The sequence below is a fragment of the Amblyomma mixtum genome, chromosome 2 (genome assembly GCF_055824585.1).
Source record: "Amblyomma mixtum isolate Tamu chromosome 2, ASM5582458v1, whole genome shotgun sequence".
Lineage (NCBI taxonomy): Eukaryota > Metazoa > Arthropoda > Arachnida > Ixodida > Ixodidae > Amblyomma > Amblyomma mixtum.
In genome coordinates, this window is record NC_143013.1 from 141918439 (window position 1) to 141937888 (window position 19450).

Consider the following 19450-nt stretch of genomic DNA (forward strand, 5'->3'; position numbering starts at 1 on the left):
AAGCGTGGGACTATAGACGCCTAAAAACTCATCTTCACAAAATTGATATTATTGCGGATCACTATGTGAGATGGTTCTGTTAATTCGAAAAAGAGGAAACCTATAAAAACATGATGACAACCAAGCCGTCAATACCATTAGTAAATAGTATCTATTCGTTCCCTGTAGAGTAGACGGCGTAAATCCGGACTCGCTTGGTATTAAAAGATTCAATTTGAATCTATGTTGAATGACCGATAAAATTTTTTTAAATTGATACACTGAAAAAAGACATTGTTTCGTATGATAGTTGCGTATAGTTTTTCGTATCTTTTTTCAACACTGGTATCTGGTTTTTGTGTTTTAGTTGACTATGGAAACTTTTAATTTCAAGAGAACCAATATTGAACATAGCATCAACCATGTACGTCTGCGGAGGTCCAGTTTCATTAAGAATATGTTTTGTCATAGTAAGAACTGTGCCGTCCAACATTGAACCCGTTATCGGAGTTCAATAATGATCTCAAATACTTCATTCAGTGTTGTTGAGAACAGAAAAAAGAAATGATGGCAGCGGGTGTAATTTTATTACTCTGGCATTGATAGGAGAATTTCTGCTGGAACTTAGATCGAAGCCTTGGGCGGTATGTCGACGATCTCAAAAACCTTCCGTGTTGTTAATCTGGTTAATGGCTAACGCTGCGGAAATGTCAGCTTAGAATATGGAATACAAAATGGAAATTTTTACGGATAGTGTTTCGATTACTTCGAGTTTTGGGTTGTTAATAACTTTGCTGGTGCTGGTCCCACGGTGCAGCACAACTCACAGCGCTTGAAAACACTTTTTAAAGTGTTCTAAATACCTTGGCGGAAGAACTCTTCATTTTTGCTACGAAGGTGACCTTTGTAATAAGGGAGTAATTACTCGTGGACGGCCACCCAAGCGCAGCCATACCGCTAAAAAGGATTTGGTCAACACTGTTCCCACTTAGAGTTATTGATCAATTCGCTCTCGCCCTACCATAAGCTTGCCGTCCCGTTAACTCAATTGGTAGAGCGACTGCTCCGTTGAAGCGGTGGTCCTGGGTTCGAACCCTGAACGAGGACAAATTTTTCTTTAACTGCGAAGTTTCTGAGAAAGATGTATAGCTTTCCTTTGTAGCCGTATGGCTGCGCTCGGGTGCACGTCAACCAGTAATTACTCCCTTATTACAAATCAGCTCCACCTTGGGAGATTCCCATAAACGGGCCTCTAGGGATGTGAAACATTTTTTCAGGTTTGTAATATTTTTGCCAAGAGCTGAGGCAATGCGCCTCCATGCCGTAGAATTTATCAGCTCTATCTTAGCAGCATTCATTTAAATGTTGATTCGTATCTACGTGATCTATCATTAGTATTTAGTGTGACCAAACGGCTGTTTGGTAATGTATTTTTGTGTTTAGCTATTGGCGCTGTAGATTAAAATAAAATGCTCTAATGAGGAGTCAAATCATAATACTGAGAAGACAAACCTTGCAACCTCGGTGTTCTTTGTAGCAAGCTGTACAAGATCCCATGTAGATTCAAAGGCATTACAGAGACAGCAAAGGCTCAAGGAAACGCACGCACATATAAGCACATGGGAAAGGAAGGTCGAAAAGAAGAGAGATTGCAGGACACGAATGTAAAGAGCTAGGAAGAACCACGCCACGCGAAGTGCTCCCCCGACAGGTCAAAGAAGCACACAATGCCGCCGCTGCCGCGGAAACAAGAGATAATAATGGCCAGGTAATTAGCATGCCTGACTTCCTGACTTCATTAGAGGTGGCTGCATGAAGTCAGCTTTATTTATCCTGTTCTCTAGGATCGCTTTGTTTTTTCCCACTGCTTTCATTTGGGTTCAGCTCTCACAAGAGCCATCACTGCTAATGTAGTACTTTCCTGTGGTGGCTCCCTTCGCTTGAAGATTCTTTCTTTTTCTAATTACCAAGTTCACATGTATTTTTTGGTCTTAGGCTTGTGCTTTGCCGACGAACGCAGCCATCAGATTTGGCAGTAATCTTTGTTTGTCCAGTTTTCTTCACCGATGTTTAGCAGCTTTTCGCGTATTCGCTCCGGGCGGTGCGCAGGCACGCTGGCTGAGTATTTTATATTTACATATTTTTGACAGACCATGCTACTCTATTCACTGCGAGCTAGGGCATTGCACGAAGAGGCGTTGCGCCGCAGGGCACTGTTATTTTTCTGTCATTTTCAGCCCTCTCTGCCGCATGCCTTAAGGGCTTGTCATTTTATTCTTATATCTTTTTGGGCGAACACCTTATTATACATATTAGAAAACTCACGGACACGAAATACGGAATATTTTTGTTTCCTTCTCGACACTCCTATTCTTCTATTTCTATGCGTTAGACATTATAGGGCGATCAGGGGCTAAAAATCTGTTACCTTTGGGAGACAGTACACAATTCTCGACACCAGCATTTTTCAGAGGAAAACCGTCTATTAACGCAATTTTTGATATAATGCAGGATTTTACTATAACAATCAATACACCCGCAGATCACCTGATTAAAGTCTTGATTTTTGTTATGAACCTTTTTGTTATCGTCAAAACCTCTCCCTTAGTTTTCTAAGGCAGTTTTATTTCTTCGATGCGATCAATGGAAAGACTTTGAAAAATATTTTGTTAAATATCAGTAGAATGGACCATTACCTTCGATATGTCTTTAACAGTATCTTGCATAACTGAAGTTCGTAAATGTTTCTAATTTTTCCATATTTTTGCCCGAGATTGTTGTGCGTGTCCTCCTTTACAGACTCCACTGTTTTTAGTGCATTTGTACTGTTTCTAAAACTACGCTGCTGAGGAGTGCTGTTCTGTATTACAATACGGTTGATCTTAATAATCCTAGCATATGAGAAAAAATTCTGATTAGAAATGCTTCCGTTTTTCTGATGACATGAAGTAATCATATTTGAAGCAACTAGGCACATAGGGCGCAAACCATACTAGGAGAGTAGAAGTTGGCATTACCCTTCGGCAATTTGTTTCTGAAATTCAGTCATTCAACAAAAATCAAATGTTTTCCTTTGTTTCACTTTCTTCCCAGTTTCCAGGAAGATCTGTAGCCACCCGCGTATGGTGTCTATGGAGGATCTCTTATGAAGTGGGAATTTTAAGCAAGTTTATATCATTGCTTACTCTCAGTAATATGGCCTTATGTCTGTCAAAAAACGCATGCAAATTTACAATGACGAGTAAGCGGCGATACTGTGTATGATTTGTGTGCTAGCAAAGAGTGGAGCCTGAATGATAAACCCTTAGAACAGCAACAAGAGAACAGTTACAACAGCTGTACCTTACCGCTACTCACCTATACGGCAGAAACGTGGAGGCTAACGAAAAGTGTTCCATTTAACAAAAACGCAGCGAGCTATGGAAAGAAAAATTATAGGTGTAGCGTTAATACCCTGGAAGCGGGCAGAGTGGGTGAGAGAACAAATGTTAGTTAATGACGTCCCAGACGAAATCAAGTAGAATAAATGGGCTTGGGCAGGGCATGTAATGCGAAGGCAAGATAACCGCTGGTTCTTATGGGTAACGGAGTGAACTCCAAGAGACGGCAAGCTTAGCAGGGGGCGGCATAAATGCAGATGAGCGGATGAGATTAAGAAGTTCGCGGGGATATGGTGGCCGCAGCTGAAATAGAAAAGGGTTAAGTGGAGAGACATGGGAGAGGCCTCTGCCCTGCAGTGGGCACAGTCAGGCTGATGATGATGATGATGATGATGATGACGAGGACTCCAAGTGAGTTAACAGGCTACGCTGTTGCAGAATATTTTTGCGCACAGAGTCTGATAGACAGATTGGATTGCTTGGCTTCTCAGCGTTCATCGTTGCTGTGGTCGGCCGCTATAGACCCCGGCCACATATACGAGGTCTGTTAGAAAAGTATCCGACCTTTGGCCGAAGAAAAAAAACTGGCATAACTGGAGGATTGGAAACCTAATCACCCTCAAAGTAGCCTACTTGGGATTCCACACACTTCTCCCAGCGGTGCTGAAATTGTTGGAAGTATTCCGAAAAGGCCCCTTTCGGAATGTAGTTTAGCTCAGCTGTCGTTGTAGCCATATTGACCTCTCTTGTCTGAAATCGAGCTCCTTTCAATGGCCTCTTGATTTTGAGAAACAGCCAGAAGTCGCAAGTGGCCATATCAAGAGAGTAAGGAGACTGTTGAACTACAGGAGTCTGGTTTTTCGCCAAAAAAGTCTGAATCAATCGCGAGGAATGGGCAGGAGCATTGTTGTGATGGATGCGCCACTCTCCTGCAGACCTCAACTCCGGTTTCTTGCGCTGCACAGCATCACGTAGGCGACGGAGCACATATCTGTAGTACTCTTTGGATATTGTTTGACCCTGTGGGGTGCGTACTCGTGGTGTGCCACACAGAGGGAGTCAAAGAAAGCAGTCAGCATCATTTTCACATTGCTGCGCACTTGGCGGGCCTTCTTTGGTCTTGGTGACGTGGGATGCTTCCACTGTGACGACTGGGATTTGGTTTCCGGGTCATATCCGTACACCCAAGACTCGTCATCAGTGATAAGGAGTTGATGAAGTCGGGGTCACTGTTTGTGGAATCCAGCATGTCCTGTGAGACTTCAACACGAAGCTTCTTTTGCTCCACCGTGAGCAGCTTCGGCACGAATTTCGCCGCAACTCTCTCCATAGCCAAATCTTCGGTGATAATGGAATGTGCAGAAAAATTGCTCATGTCCACCTCCTCCGCAATTTCTCGGATAGTCACACTACGGTCCCGCATCGCCACAGCGTTCACTTCGGCAATGACATGGTCATTTCGGCATGTTGATGGCGGACCTGAGCGTGGCTCGCTCTCCACCGATGTGCGGCCATATTTAAACCAATTGTACCACAGCTTAATCTGTGCGCTGCTCCTAGCATCGTAACGGAAAGTCGTCTGAATATTTTGAATGGTTTCCACTTGAATGTAGCTCAGTTTATAGCAAAATTTGATGCAGTAGCGCTGCTCCTGTCACTTCGCCATTTTCCTTAGAATAAAAAACCGACGAGAGTACTGAGCACTAACTCACTCAAACGCTGCGTCCCAGCGACTGATGCTATTGGCAGGCGGCAAAAAATTCGTGCATGCGCACGAAAGTTCAAGGTCGGCTGATGCAAGCGTGCTTGTTTCATATCCATCAGGTATTCGCAAAAAAAATAAAGTCGGATACTTTTCTAACAGACCTCGTACACGTTTGCGCCCTAAGGGAAACGGGAAGGACACTATCGGCGGCCACACGGAAGCGACAGCGTCGTTTTAAACTTCGAAAATACGGAGCATAAAACCTTGCGGCTCATATGGTTTAAAAACGCATAAACTTGCACGCAACACAAATACTGGGTTCGATGTAAGTAATGGAAACCATAAGCGGCACTGGACAGCTTTTCTTCGCAGCGTAAAATATGAAGCGCAACATTGTTTTGTATTGAGCGGAGCAAAAAAAAATATTATTTGTTTGTCTCAATTACTTCCTGCTACAAATCACAAGCAATTGATAATTTTAATCGGCAATGATTAACGACTGTTTTAACTGTAAACAAGGAGAAACTGATATTTTTTCACAAATACACGGCGAGAGAACCTTGTTCGGGCTATGGTGCAGGCGCTGCAGACCCGAAGCACGCCCTGTCTTCCTGCAGAGCGAAATACAGACCCTGCTTGAATGCATTATGCTTTCTATTAAAACAGTCTGCTATTTCAACTATTCGTTTTTTCCTAAAACAGTGTATGGTGAATATCCGTTAATAATGGAGCATTTCTAACGCAGCTCCCGACTTTTGAGGATAGTCAGTTGAGGAAAGACAGTTTTCATCATTAAAACAAATTTGCCAGGAATGTCTTCTTACACGGAGCTACTACGGATGACGTCAGCTACAACTGGCTTGCAGGTACTGACTGAAGCTGCCGCGGAGAGAGCAACGCGCCAGGTGGTGATGCTCACCCTCATGCAGCACACACTAAAAAAAAGGTAGTTGAGGTTACTACATTTTGGGGTAGTAACAACCGTTACATATATGACTACGTAGGTAGTAACTGTAGGTGTTAACTGCAAGGTAGTAACATTTACTACCTCTGGAGAGGTAGTAACACTAACTACCCTATGTAGCATTTACTACCACAGGGTAGTAAGAATGGTAGCTAGTCTAATGTAGTAACAGCAACAACCTTTATCAATGTTTACTACCTCTAGATGGTGGTAACCGCAACCACCCTCCGCAAAAAGCTCTGGTTTGTCATTAACCTTGACCATTAACCTCGATAACACGTTAGAAGCACTGAGAAGCAGTGGGCTTATATGGCTTTCAAAAAAACAAATAGAAAACAAGTTTAGCTCTAAAGATTTAACTTTATTTTTGACCTCCAATATTCTCAATTAAAGTGATGGTCCGCATCACTAGGGGTGATTTGGCCACTGAGTCCAGGCCACAGAAATGCTCAATAAGTGGAAAGAAATTCTTATTCCTACTGGAATATTGAATATTCTTAATCCAGTACAGTTCCATCAAGGAACTTGTTCCTGCTATGAGGTTAATGGCCTCCACCTTGAAAGTTTCAAAAATTGCACATATTTCGGTAGCAGTTTCTGCAGCGTCGTTCAGGACAAGGGAGGGGTAGACGTCCTGTAATGAAATGCAATTTGTAAAAAATGAGACACTTTCAAGTAAATTGCAACAAAAAGAAGGAGTGTAATCATACCGGTCCTCTCAGATAAAATGGCTGTTCCTTTACCAAGTGTGGCAAAAGCTGCAGGACAGGGGTAGACGTCCTGTAAATAAATGCAATTTGTAAGAAATGAGACACTTTCAATTAAACTTCAACAAAAAGAAAGAGTGTAATCTTACCGTTCCTCTCAGATAAAATGGCTGTTCCTTTACCAAGTGTGGCAAAAGCTGCAGGACAGGGGTAGACATCCTGCAATTAAATGCAATTTGTAAAAAATGAGACACTTTCAAGTAAACTGCAAGAAAAAGAAAGAGTGTAATCTTACCGTTCCTCTCAGATAAAATGGCTGTTCCTTTACCAAGTGTGGCAAAAGCTGCAGGACAGGGGTAGACATCCTGCAATTAAATGCAATTTGCAAAAAAATGAGACACTTTCAAGTAAACTGCAACAAAAAGAAAGAGTGTAATCTTACCGTTCCTCTCAGATAAATGGCTGTTCCTTTACCAAGTGTGGCAAAAGCTGCAGGACAGGGGTAGACATCCTGCAAATAAATGCAATTTGTACAAAATGAGACACTTTCAAGTAAACTGCAACAAAAAGAAAGAGTGTAATCTTACCGTTCCTCTCAGATAAAATGGCTGTTCCTTTACCAAGTGTGGCAAAAGCTGCAGGACAGGGGTAGACATCCTGCAATTAAATGCAATTTGTAAAAAATGAGACACTTTCAAGTAAACTGCAACAAAAAGAAAGAGTGTAATCTTACCGTTCCTCTCAGATAAAATGGCTGTTCCTTTACCAAGTGTGGCAAAAGCTGCAGGACAGGGGTAGACATCCTGCAATTAAATGCAATTTGTAAAAAATGAGACACTTTCAAGTAAACTGCAACAAAAAGAAAGAGTGTAATCTTACCGTTCCTCTCAGATAAAATGGCTGTTCCTTTACCAAGTGTGGCAAAAGCTGCAGGACAGGGGTAGACATCCTGCAATTAAATGCAATTTGTAAAAAATGAGACACTTTCAAGTAAACTGCAACAAAAAGAAAGAGTGTAATCTTACCGGTCCTCTCAGATAAAATGGCTGTTCCTTTACCAAGTGTGGCAAAAGCTGCAGGACAGCAACTGCAAAGTAATCTGTGCACAAATAGAATTAATAGAACAACCAGGCAATCAGAAAACATAAATATAAAAAAACGAACTAAGAGACAAAGCTGTGAACACATACATTTCTTCACATCGCCTTCTGCTTCTGAAATTGCCTGCTCTGCTTTGGCGAGGGCCTTTTTTGCTGTGCGCGACGATTTGAGCAGGTGAAGGCATCTCTCTCCATATGTGTTGATAAAATTGCGCAGCTTTGGCTCAAAATCCACTTTCGTATTCGTCATGAACTCCTGGCGAAGCTGAAAATGAACAAAACGTCGATTATGAGTTAAATTACAGTATATTTTCGATGAATTTACAATTCAAAGCAAGAAGACTGAGCCAAAGAAAATAAAACTCTGGCACCAGAAGACTAAACACTTGTATATTTAGTCACTGTAAAGATACATCACCGTTACAACACTATTACAATGGTATGATCATTAAACTATGTGCATTGCAGAATGAAGGTGTTTGCCACTAATCATGCCAATGGCCACTTTTGTTCCACCGGTTCTCCTTTTAAAATTGATGCTATCATAATTTTTTTAGCACTTCCATTTTCCACAATTTAATTTTAGGCCTTTTCATTAGCCTCAAAGTGTCGTCAACTGAAGACAAATTCTCCAATTAAAATGTTGCCTATCAAGCAAAGTTTCTCCCCTCTTTGTTTATTTCATTTTATGTTGTCAGAAATGCAATCTTTCTGCTTTACCTTCTGCAGTGGATCTCCACATTCTGGTTTTGCAAACACTGCGGATGTTTTAACTGAACAAAGTAATTTCTCATAAGCTATCGAGCCACTTACAGCAGGGTGGATGCTCAGGCGAGTTGGTTCATCGTCAAGGAAATACAGCGCTTTTGAGGCAAGGACAAAACAAAGAGTGGACAGCACGTGCGCTAGCTTTCAACTCAGTTTTGTTCAATGCATTACAGGCTTTTATACACCGTAGGAGCATAGGCCAAAACATAAAACTAGCATGTTACTGCAATGCACGTCACCACATATCGCAGAAATTACCGTTTGTATTTTTCCAAGAATGTGTAAGTGATCCTTTGTAATCACTCTCGACGAAAGAGAAAGAGTTCTTGGAAAAATAGAAACATGTAAATTGTACGATATGTGGTGACGTACATCGCAACAGCAGGCTAGTTTTATGTTTCGTCTGTGCTCCTACAGTGTATAAGAGCCTGCAACTCATTGAATAAAACTGAGTAGAAAGCTAGCGCACGTGCTGACCACTCTTTCTTTTGTTCTAGTCTCAAAAGCGCTGAATTTCCTTGACTCTTAAGGCAGCCGACTATATACTGCATGTTCCTCTGAAGCCCGACTCATGGCATGCGTATGGCCAATCATCAAAAGCCATTTCAGGAAACCTGCCTGATGCTATACTTTCTTGAACCTTACCAGTTCACGAAGTGTCAGCGCTGGGTATCTTGCCAGCAACACCGCTGTTGATGGACTGTTTTCGTCAATCTATTTCCTTCGTGATGAGAAGGTGGCCTTCATTGAAGCTTTCAATTTTGCAAGGTCGGGAACGCTTCGCTTCATTTCTTTTATCACGAATTCTATGTGAGCAGCAGTGACACCATCATCTTCTTCCTCTCTGGTTTCCAGACTACCCGTAGGATTGCAAAAGCAATAATAAAAAATTTAATACAGTTGAGTAAAATATCACAAGTAATGCCTATCATATATTTAGGTAACACTGACCTACGCTTCCAAAATCTTGTTTATAATCTACAACCCCTGCAAAGCTTCAACACAACTAGATATCAGTCTGCTTTTTCAGCACTTGCTCTGCAGCTTTAGTATTTACCTTATGAAGTGCTGTCCTTGTATTCAATGCCTAATTTCCTATAGTTCCATTAATGCATGCCCTTTAAGTATTGCAATTAACTATGTAGGCTACAGTTCGCTACCTTTTTAACTTTGGGCAACAACCAACAGCTTTTGAAAGGGGCTGCAGGATTCAACGTGTCAGATTTTATCTTTGTTTTGCTTGATACAAGTAAACTAAAGTGCATGCACATGCCAGGCCCTGCAGACCAGTGGAAAAATCTATACAGGACAGACAATAACTAACACACGGCTGCAGCCTGCCGGGCCTGTAAAGCTGTGGCAGGGATCCAAGCTTAGCAAAGATGCTGCGTTGCAGTAAAAAGCACACATAAAACTACAGCTTTCCTCAAGTTCAGCGAACATAATAATTCAAACTAAGAGTGCAGTCCTGGCTGATGCCTATGTAAGTGCAAGGTGTCGGACGCTCATTAATTTAGCTGTGAGTAGGCTGGCATTGATTAATTCGGAGGGAGATCGTGTCGAGGTATCATCCGCAAAGGCTATCATCATCTGAACAGACCTCCCAAAAATTGAATTTTATGGAACAGTGGTGCACGTTTGCGATCAGGTGTGCATGCCCAGCAGCACAGTTTTAGCCTCGCTTCTCTTAAATATACGTCATCCCACTGCTGTCATCAGGCATGTGCAACAACCAGTCATGCTGTTTCAGACACTGCAGAGCACGTCACAGGCCTTTAAGTTTTATTTAGGGATTGCACATGCCTTTCTAACGCCTACTCATATTTTTCTCTTGCCTCCTCCACTCTTCAAGTATGCTGAACCAGTGCTGTTTGAGGATGCGCTATAGCAAAGGTCACCATCGATACAGTTAAGCATTTGTAATGAGGCGCCACTGCTACTGTGTCACACTGCAAAAAGGCCCATAGTAGCAGTTGCAAGTTTGAAGCAATTCTTCAACACTCCCAACAGTGTTCACAAAACATGGCACTTCACGATTCCAAGAAAAATCGTGTTCTCTCTTAGTTTTCATCTCCAATTTATGCATGACCCTTTTCCCGGTGTTCATTAAATAAAATTGCGCTGATGCAAACGGTTTGCCGCAGTTTTTTAGGGTCATTGGATCATTCAGGCCTTCACAAGATTCTAATATATTGCCTGGTATTTCAAGGCCAATAATAAGATGTTATTAAATTATTTTTTAAGGATAGCAGTTAAACATATAGCTATTGCTCGGCTTTAATTTTTTGCCACTTTCTGTGTTGGTTCCATATTAGGCATAAAGTACCAACTTGCACCAAATTTTAGCTATTCTACAGTTTTGAAGCAAGTGCAAGTGCATGTTTTAGAGTCAGGAGTTCAAGTTACCGTTTTCTTTACTAACTGTTTCGCACAATGCGCTGCATGCGAGTGGTCTGCACTGATTTTCTGCCTTTCATTTACTTTTGTGGCTATGTCTTCTTTGTTTCACTCGTACAATATGATGGTATTGAAATTTTGTTTTGGCTGTTAAAATTTTTTTGATCAAGCCATTATTTGTCACTACTTCAAAACAAAGCACAATTGCTATAATCAATCATGCTTACGTGTGTGCAATGATATTCGCAGGGCACTTTAACTTGCAACTTTTCTTCTCATAGAACCCAGCAGAAAAAGATGCAAAACTTCTCCAGGTATTTCTAATACTGCTTTAAAGCAGGCGTTTCACTTACCAGCCGGCACTGCTTCTTTGCATGACTTTTGTCTTGAAAGCTCCCCTTCCTACAAAACTCCTCCCTCGCCTCTTCAACCTTTCGGATTATTATCCACGGATTTTCGAATATTGCAGATCTTGTACTTAAATGTGACCCTTCAAGAATCCTGTAAATCAAGACCATCACATTGGAAATGCAAAATCAATGAAACAGCTGTCAAGCAGCTGACCATCAGAAATACAGATTTGCCTTGAAGAAAACGGATGCGAAAGGCCATAGGCATTATAAATGTGTCTGCACTAGCCACTTGCTCTAGCCAGAGTCGAAATGCATGAGCAATCTGTGGACACACCTGCTGCTCAGCTCATTATTAAAGCTGCAATTTAACTCGCTCAATCCCCTATCAAGGATGTTTGCAAACATATGCAGTGCTCACGACTGATGTAGGTGCATGTGGGGACCTCATGCACAACTCCAAAGGCACAAGAAAATTTACATCTAATAATTGTGTTACATTCCCTCTCGCCAATTTTCAAGAAAGTTTTGTTCACAAAAAAGTGGAGCAAACTGATGCCTTGTAAAATCGCTTAAGAGAAGACAATGCACATGTACAGAACACTCCCATTGTGTGCCAGAATGGTCCATAAGCAGCAGAGAATTCCACGTGAGAAGAAAATATTACCTCAAGGAAAACATATCACCTTAAGAAAATAAGTAGTCAGACAAGAAAAGAATAGGAAGTGAAATATTGCTTGCTAGGTAGTATGTAAAAAATGTGACACAAACACAGGGAAAGAAGCTGGTGTGACGATGTTTGGTTTGTGAGGTTTTACGTCCCAAAGCGATTCAGGCTATGCGAGACTCTGTTGTGATGAGGATATGAACCCAAACATGTGTTGCATTCATGGCTAGTCACTTCCCTGCAAGCTTTATTTTCTCTTTTTGAGAAAAAAAAGTTTGACCTACTCAATGCAAAGCATATTACAGATACTTTCCTATTATGCTTCAGAAGATGGCTCGTTTTTATAATTTGATAGTAGGAGTAACCTCAGAAGTTGTTTTTGTGGGAAGATATTGTCACGGGATAATTATAACTGCTTTTACTAGTCATTTATTCACAAAGACTAGCAAGCAGGCATGGCAATTTATTTACTTACAAAGCCTGTCCACATCGTATCCCGGAGAACTGGATATTTCAAAACAAGGGCCCTAGCTGCAGGCTCGTAGAATTTTCCAGGATACCTGCGAGCACACCAGAGGTTGTAGCACCAGGATTTAAGCATGCAACAATACGAAGTGGTACTTACAAGTCGATTGTCAGCAAATGCGATGTAATCCAAGACGCAATGCGGCTTTTAGTACGACTCGACACTTCTCCTAATGTTGTTGCCTCAATGTCCAGCTTGATGTCGACTTGAACAGGAGGCAGTTCATACTGTAGTGGCTGAAAGCTGGGTAGCTCCCAGTTTGGACCACTACAACATGAAGCCTCCATTAATGGTCCATCATCGGCACTAAAGAAGAGGGGATGGAATTAAATGCAGCACAAGCACCATAAGTGTAATGTCCCATGTTATAGTTCTAGCATATGGTTAAATGTGGCCGACTCACCCAGTTTTGAGTGGCAAGCTTTCTTCATCACAGCTGCCACTGGCAATCAGGTTTATCGCGTCGCCATCACAAAGTCCTTTTGGGACCTTGACATATTCCTCAAAGCGGGAATTGTAGACCTACAAAAAGAATGTATTTATGAAATGAAAGCCAAAAACATAATAATGAAAGCGGATACAATTATGAAATTATTTCAGGGTGGGCATGCTGAAATTACTTAGTTTCCCATCTGTTTGTAAGATTGGTCTTGACATTGTGATGGCTGCCACACCTTTTCCACGCGCGCATGCATGGAAACGCGCTAATCCCCTCAAAGCACGTGTGCGCGCCGCGAACCTTAATTATGCAAACGCGAACGGCCGCTCCAGCTCCGCGAGGCGCGCACACGTTCACTACAGTGTAAAAAAAACATTTTTTTAACGCAGGAATAAGCCATTAGTAACAAATTTCTGGAAGCAACACTAGCGAGCACACCTCACGGTAGGAGTTGCCACAGTTTTGAAGGCTGAAGGTTACCTGGCCTCAGATGCACATAAAGCTGCAGTTAACAGGGCGTCAGGCATCGCTGTTGCACGCCCGCCTGTTGCTCACAGCTAAGATACATTCTCTGATATATACATCTGGCACCGGTGTCTCTAACCTAAGTTTTAACGCAAATTTGGGCACAGCTTAGACCTGTGACCAGCCAAGATAACTGGCCTGGCGCGCATAACTACAACTAGGGACGCGGTATGGTGCACAAAAGTACGGGCCTTGAAACCACCAAGCAATCAAAATAACCATATATCGCATAAAAAATGTGCATACCTCTATTCGGTCGCACTGCAACAAAGTCCACGCATTTGTCAGCGTGGCTGCATCGATCACATCTGCCTTCTTGTGATATCCACCGACAAGAAGAACCTGCTTTCTGCCTTTCCAGATCACAAGGCACTCAACGGGCGACAAAGACATTGCTTACGACAGGATAAAGCGCCAGCAAATGTGGTAGTTCGGTCGTTCGAAAGGACGGCTCTTATAATCTACCGATACAAAACATACGCCATTTGTAAAAAGACTACACAACGTGTGGACAAATGATAGAGGAGGCTATGGATAGACCAGCTGAAGTCGATTCATTTTCAGTGATGTAGCAAGCGCCACCTATCAATGAATAAAGAAAATGTAGCTAGGCTGTAGCCAACACTGACAGGCCTAGGTCACATTCGCTGCTTTCGAGGCCCCGTTCGGGAAGTGGCTTTAGCTAGCGGCGCTGGCGAGGTTTGTCTCCCAGCTTGCTTTTATCTACCTCCCTCGGAAATGTTTATCAACCATCAAATGGCTGGCCTAATGGTGCGACAGCGACGTATACGTCACCCGCGAGTATATATGCTTCAAGATGATTCATACGTGTCCGCGTTGCCCCTTTACGTCTACTAGGTTTTGCTAAGTGGTTAGGCATATAGGGGACAACCACTATGATAGTAGTTTTTCTGTGATGTGTGGTGTGGAAGGCTGCGCAAAGACGTACCGACTCTTTGAGTCGCACCGCAGGCACGTTTATCGTCACCACAGAAGCTATATGGATCTCGACACACCTGAAGATGCCGCTGTCACGGAGAAAAGCAGCAGTGGTGAGCTACGGTTGGACACTTCGGCGAGTGTTTCCATTGAGGAAGGCGATGTTTTAAGTGACCATCAACAGCTCAGCCCTCGCCTCCTCACGGACGATACCGATGGAGAACAAGAGGCCGCATCCTGTACTGGTTTTTCAGCTGCTGGTGGAGCTCTTGACTTCAAAGCGCAAATGAAGAAGCAGCTATGTTTACTTTTCTTCCGCATGGCAGAAGTACCACACTCTACAAGTTACCACACTCTACAATGGAAAGCGTCATTGGCTTTCCATTGACTTTCTGCGATTTGTTTCGCCTTTTTTCCACCAAGATTCAGCAAGACATTCGTCCTCTACCGCTCGGAAAAGACTTGCACACGTTGCTTGCTTGTGACTTTATGGATTAGATTTTTGAAGATGTGGTGAGCAAACACAAGAGAGAGCAGTTTGCCAAGAAATGCCTTCCTCACACAAAACCTGTGGAGCATGGCTTGGCTGCTGGAGACATGTTCCAGCATATTCCTGTCACTGCTGTTCTGCAATACCTAATGCATTCAGAATCCTTTCGCAGTCATTTAACTCAGGAGTCATCAAATGGCGAATTATCTCTATTATTGCACAGCTTTAGTGATGGTCTCATGTACAAGAAAAAGCTGTCGGCACTTATGGAGGAAGGATCTCAGTTCACACTGTTCCTTGTGTTTTACACAGATGAACTCGAGATTGTTAACCCAATAGGACCGAAACGCAACGTGCACAAGCTACTTGTTGTGTATCTCAGTGTATTGAACATTCATACACGTTACAGGTCCCAGCTTAGTGCCATACATGTAGCAATTATTGCAAAGTTCAAACTTATTCTTAAGCATGGAATTGATGCAGTTTTGGGGCCACTTATTATTGAACTCTCAGCTCTAAGCACAACTGGTTTCACTGTGCAGCTGTGTACAACCGTTGTGACAGTTAAAGATTTTCTTGTCGCGTTCTGTGGAGATAACCTTTCGATGAACAGGTTAAGTGGTTTCACTTGCTGTTTCAATCGAGGGCACCCATGCCGTTTCTGCACCGTGGCATTCTCAGAACTCGGCAAAACATTCCATGAAAAAGATGTACAGGTACGAGATGCCACTGCGCACAAAAGGCATGTTGAACTTGAAGTTGTAAACCAACCACGAAGTACAGCAATTCATGGGGTGAAAAGTATGTTGCCATTGTCGGGTCTCAGTTATTTTGATATGACGCAACAGCTGCGGCCTGACATCATGCATGATTTGCTCGAAGGATCCATGACTCATGTTCTAAGACAGGTCTTACAAGGCCTCATCAGTTCGAATGTAATGAGTTACTCTGACTGGGAGCGTGTCAGTTTGTTCGAGTTTGGGCCACACGACAGGAAAAACAAACCTGAAGGACTCCAGAAATGTTTTGTGAAGGGGGAAGCTGCTTATAAAGGCACTGCTTCACAGAAGTGGTGCCTCTTCCGTTTCTTTTCACTTATATTTGGTGACATTGCTTCTCATCACAGTGAGCATTGCGAAGCCTATCTTCAACCCAGGAGGATTGTTGACATAATATTTTCTAATGAAATCCCACATGGCCACCTCGCTTTTCTTCAGGAAGAAATTAGGTTTTTTCTGACAAATTTTGTTGCCCTTTATCCTGGAAAGATGACCCCAAAGCTACATTTCTTGGTGCATTACCCAAGACTGATCAACCTGCTGCGGAAAAAGCTGTCACAACGGCAGCTTGACAAGGCCACAGGCCCCCGCACTGGCAACATCACACAGTGGTCAGCAAAATGTATAACTAAACACAGAAATTCGCACTTGTTACTTTGAGCACAGAGAGGGGAAAAAACATAAAACGACGGCATTCAACGTTTCAGAAAACCGCGCTACAGGTCAGGAACTATAAGTTGCATGCATTGAGATTCCACCATACATCGCGAAAAAAATAAATAAGTAAAAGTCAGCATTCACGATCAACAAAACAAAAAGTTATTACATTCAGACAGATAGCCTCTACAAAGCATCATTAGGAAAGAGAGAATAAAATTCCGACAAGTGTTTATCGCCGGAAATGAAACTACAACGAGAGAACTAGGGATATTAAGTTTTTTTTAATTACTAAAGTGATCACGAAGTTTCTTGGAAGTAATGTTCTCGGGTTCTATATTGTCCTTATGCAGTGCGTTTAACAATCTTGGAAGCCGGTTTTTTAGCATTTGCAAACCATACGTAGTCCTGCACGTGTCCACTTGCCATCGCTCAAACTTTCGCGTGTTATATGTAGTGGAGTGAGTGTTTAGGTTTGCTAGGTGGCTTAAAAAACACGTATTATTCTTCAACTCCTTTTTATATTGTTTGCTGAGGCGATAGTCATATGTCTCAGTAACAGTTAATACATTATATGCTGCAAATAAGGGTTCAGAGGGATAGCACATAGGAACGTTTGCAACAGCACGTAGGAACCTTTTTTGCTGAATATGAATTTTATGAAGATTTCCTTGTGTTGTAGAGGCCCAAACTAAATGGCAGTAATTCAGTCTTCAACAAAATAAGGCATTATACAGTAACATCACTACATTACGAGGTAGTATACTTCTGTTTCGGTATATCAGTCCAACTATTTGCGAGAGTTTCTTTGCTAAATAATTGATATGCTCATCCCTAGACAAGGTCTCGTGGAAAACAACACCTAATGTTTTAATGCAAGGTACTATTTCAACTGGGGTTGAATTTAGCAAGATACTTTCATGTATTGCTATGCTTCTCTGTCTGGCGTGTAATAAAACTGCCTTTGTTTTTTGTACATTTATTTTTAAAAGGTTTTCTTCTGTCCACTTTTCCAGCTTAGTGAGAATTGCGTTAGCATGAAGAATTACTTGGTGGGTTTCTTTTGATGACAAAAAAACACTTGTGTCATCTGCGTAGATGACAAATTTCACTGCTGGAGCTATACTGACAATATCATTTATCCATATCAGCAGCGCGAACACCACACAGGAAGAAGGAGAAGAAGCGCTCTTTACCTTCTTCTCCTTCTTCTTCCTGTGTGGTGTTCGCGCTGCTGATATGGATCGCAACCAACTAGCCCGACAGATGGTGTTATTCAAATATCATTTATGTAGAGATTAAAAAGAAAAGGCCCCAAAATGCTACCTTGCGGCACGCCACAAGGAACTGCTAGAAAATCTGAGTAAAACCCTTCTATGTCTACTATTTGCTTTCTGTTTTTTAAGTATGACTGGATTAGTGATGCAGCTAGGCCCCGAAACCCATACCTTTCTAGCTTCTTAAGCAGCAAATCATGATTGAGAAGGTCAAAGGCCCTTGAAAAGTCTATAAATATGCCTAGTATCACGTTTCCTTTTTCAGTATGGTCTAAAATGTACTCTTTTTGCGCAAGAAGTGCCGATTCAGTGCTAAGGTCTTTACGGAAACCATACTGGCAATCAACTTTTATATTATGTTTCTGTTCAAATTTTGAAAATGGCTTGAAAATGATTTTTTCAAGTGCCTTTGATAGGACAGGCAATATGGAAACTGGTCGGTAATTTCCCATATTATTCTTGTCTCCTTTCGTGTACAGTACCTTCACACGAGCAATCTGCATTTGGTGTGGAAATACCGCTTGTGCAAGGCATAAATTGAATACATAACTTATGCAGGGTGCAAGAAAAGAGATGACATGTTTCAAGGGCTTCACTTGCAATCCATCAATATCAATAGCGCTGCTATTATTTAGGCTACCTATGAAATGAAATGAAATGAAATTTATTTAAATTCAGACAAAATACAATTGTCTAGGTGAAGAGGGCTAAAGGTGGCACATGAGGTCACCTGACTAGGCCCTAAGCACCCTGCATTCATACAGCACAGTGTGGACATGAAAAGAAATTCAGCAAAATTCTGCAAGAATATCGTAAGACAGCAAAAAACACACACCTCAAAAAAGAAAAAAAAGATTACAACAAAATTCTACAGGAATACCGTGCGATTCCACATACAACTAGATTTGAAAAGCACACCCTTGCTACAAGTCAAAGTAATTGAGTAAAGAGAATAATCACCAATGTGTTCCCTTGACAAAACAAACAAAGATAACCGGAATGAAGGGGTTCGCCTGAAACATAACAGTAAATATACTGGCACAGCAGTTTCTACAAACATAGTCGGGTTTATCGGCAAGTCAAGAAAAAATTCTTTGCCTGCTTTCGGAAAGCATGCACAGAAGAACAGTTTTCCATGAGACCCAACAAATCAGGATGAAGATTCAGAAGGTTCGGAATAAGCCAACTGGATAATTGCTTTCCATAATTAGTCCTACATTTAGGTTTTATAAAAGCAGTTTCCTAAACTCGTAATGCGACTCATGCTTCCTATGCTTCGATATGAATAGTTGTGGATCACTTTTAAAATCTAAAAAGGCAGTCTCTGACAAACGCAACTTACACAAGGATTCAATGTCCAAGATTCTATTTTGCATAAAATATAACGATGTTGAGTCACGTGCCGGTAAGTTAAGTTTTCAATGAAGCGGACACCTTTCTTCTGTAATAAATATAGGCTTTCCATGTTTTATTTATTTATTTATTTATTTTATTTATTGATACTGCGATCTTTTACAAGACCTTCGCAGGGTGGGCACACAATACATAAATTCTGGAAACAAACAAAAACGACCTCAGGAACAAGCAAACAAGCAAGAACAATTGATCAACAATTTAAGATCAAGAAACAATTTCAGAAAGTAAAAACGAAACAAAGAAATGTAGCGGTACTACATTATAAAAAAGTTAAAGGTGGCTTTCAAACCTTTATAGTGAAGTTTGGGTTACTGCATCATTAGTTAGATTATTCCAGTCTGTAATCGTTCTGGGGAAAAAGGAGTACTTAAAGGTGTTAATTCGT

General features: G+C 41.7%; 1 protein-coding gene and 2 pseudogenes across 1 annotated transcript; 1 reads left to right on the plus strand and 2 right to left on the minus strand.

Annotated features, from left to right (window-relative positions):
* Positions 1-6389: 6389 nt before the first annotated feature.
* On the minus strand, positions 6390-9350 carry LOC149361104 (uncharacterized; annotated as a pseudogene).
* A 2142-nt stretch (positions 9351-11492) lies between these two features.
* Positions 11493-13900, minus strand: LOC149361105 (uncharacterized). Its single transcript, XM_089567998.1, has 5 exons — positions 13754-13900; positions 12947-13065; positions 12643-12849; positions 12493-12577; positions 11493-11501 (listed from the first exon to the last, which is right to left on the minus strand). Exons 1-5 carry the CDS (start codon positions 13898-13900, stop codon positions 11493-11495), a joined length of 567 nt encoding a protein of 188 aa, XP_089424124.1.
* Positions 13901-14324: 424 nt separating this feature from the next.
* LOC149361106 (uncharacterized) lies at positions 14325-15497 on the plus strand (annotated as a pseudogene).
* Positions 15498-19450: the final 3953 nt, after the last annotated feature.

Coding starts and splice junctions, on each gene's coding strand:
- LOC149361105 (XM_089567998.1), bottom strand. CDS start 13,900: ATGTCTTTGTCGCCCGTTGAGTGCCTTGTGATCTGGAAAGGCAGAAAG. Junction 12,850..12,946: donor AGCTTGCCACTCAAAACTGG/GTGAGTCGGCCA, acceptor CCTCTTCTTTAG/TGCCGATGATGGACCATTAA. Junction 12,578..12,642: donor CATTTGCTGACAATCGACTT/GTAAGTACCACT, acceptor GTGTGCTCGCAG/GTATCCTGGAAAATTCTACG.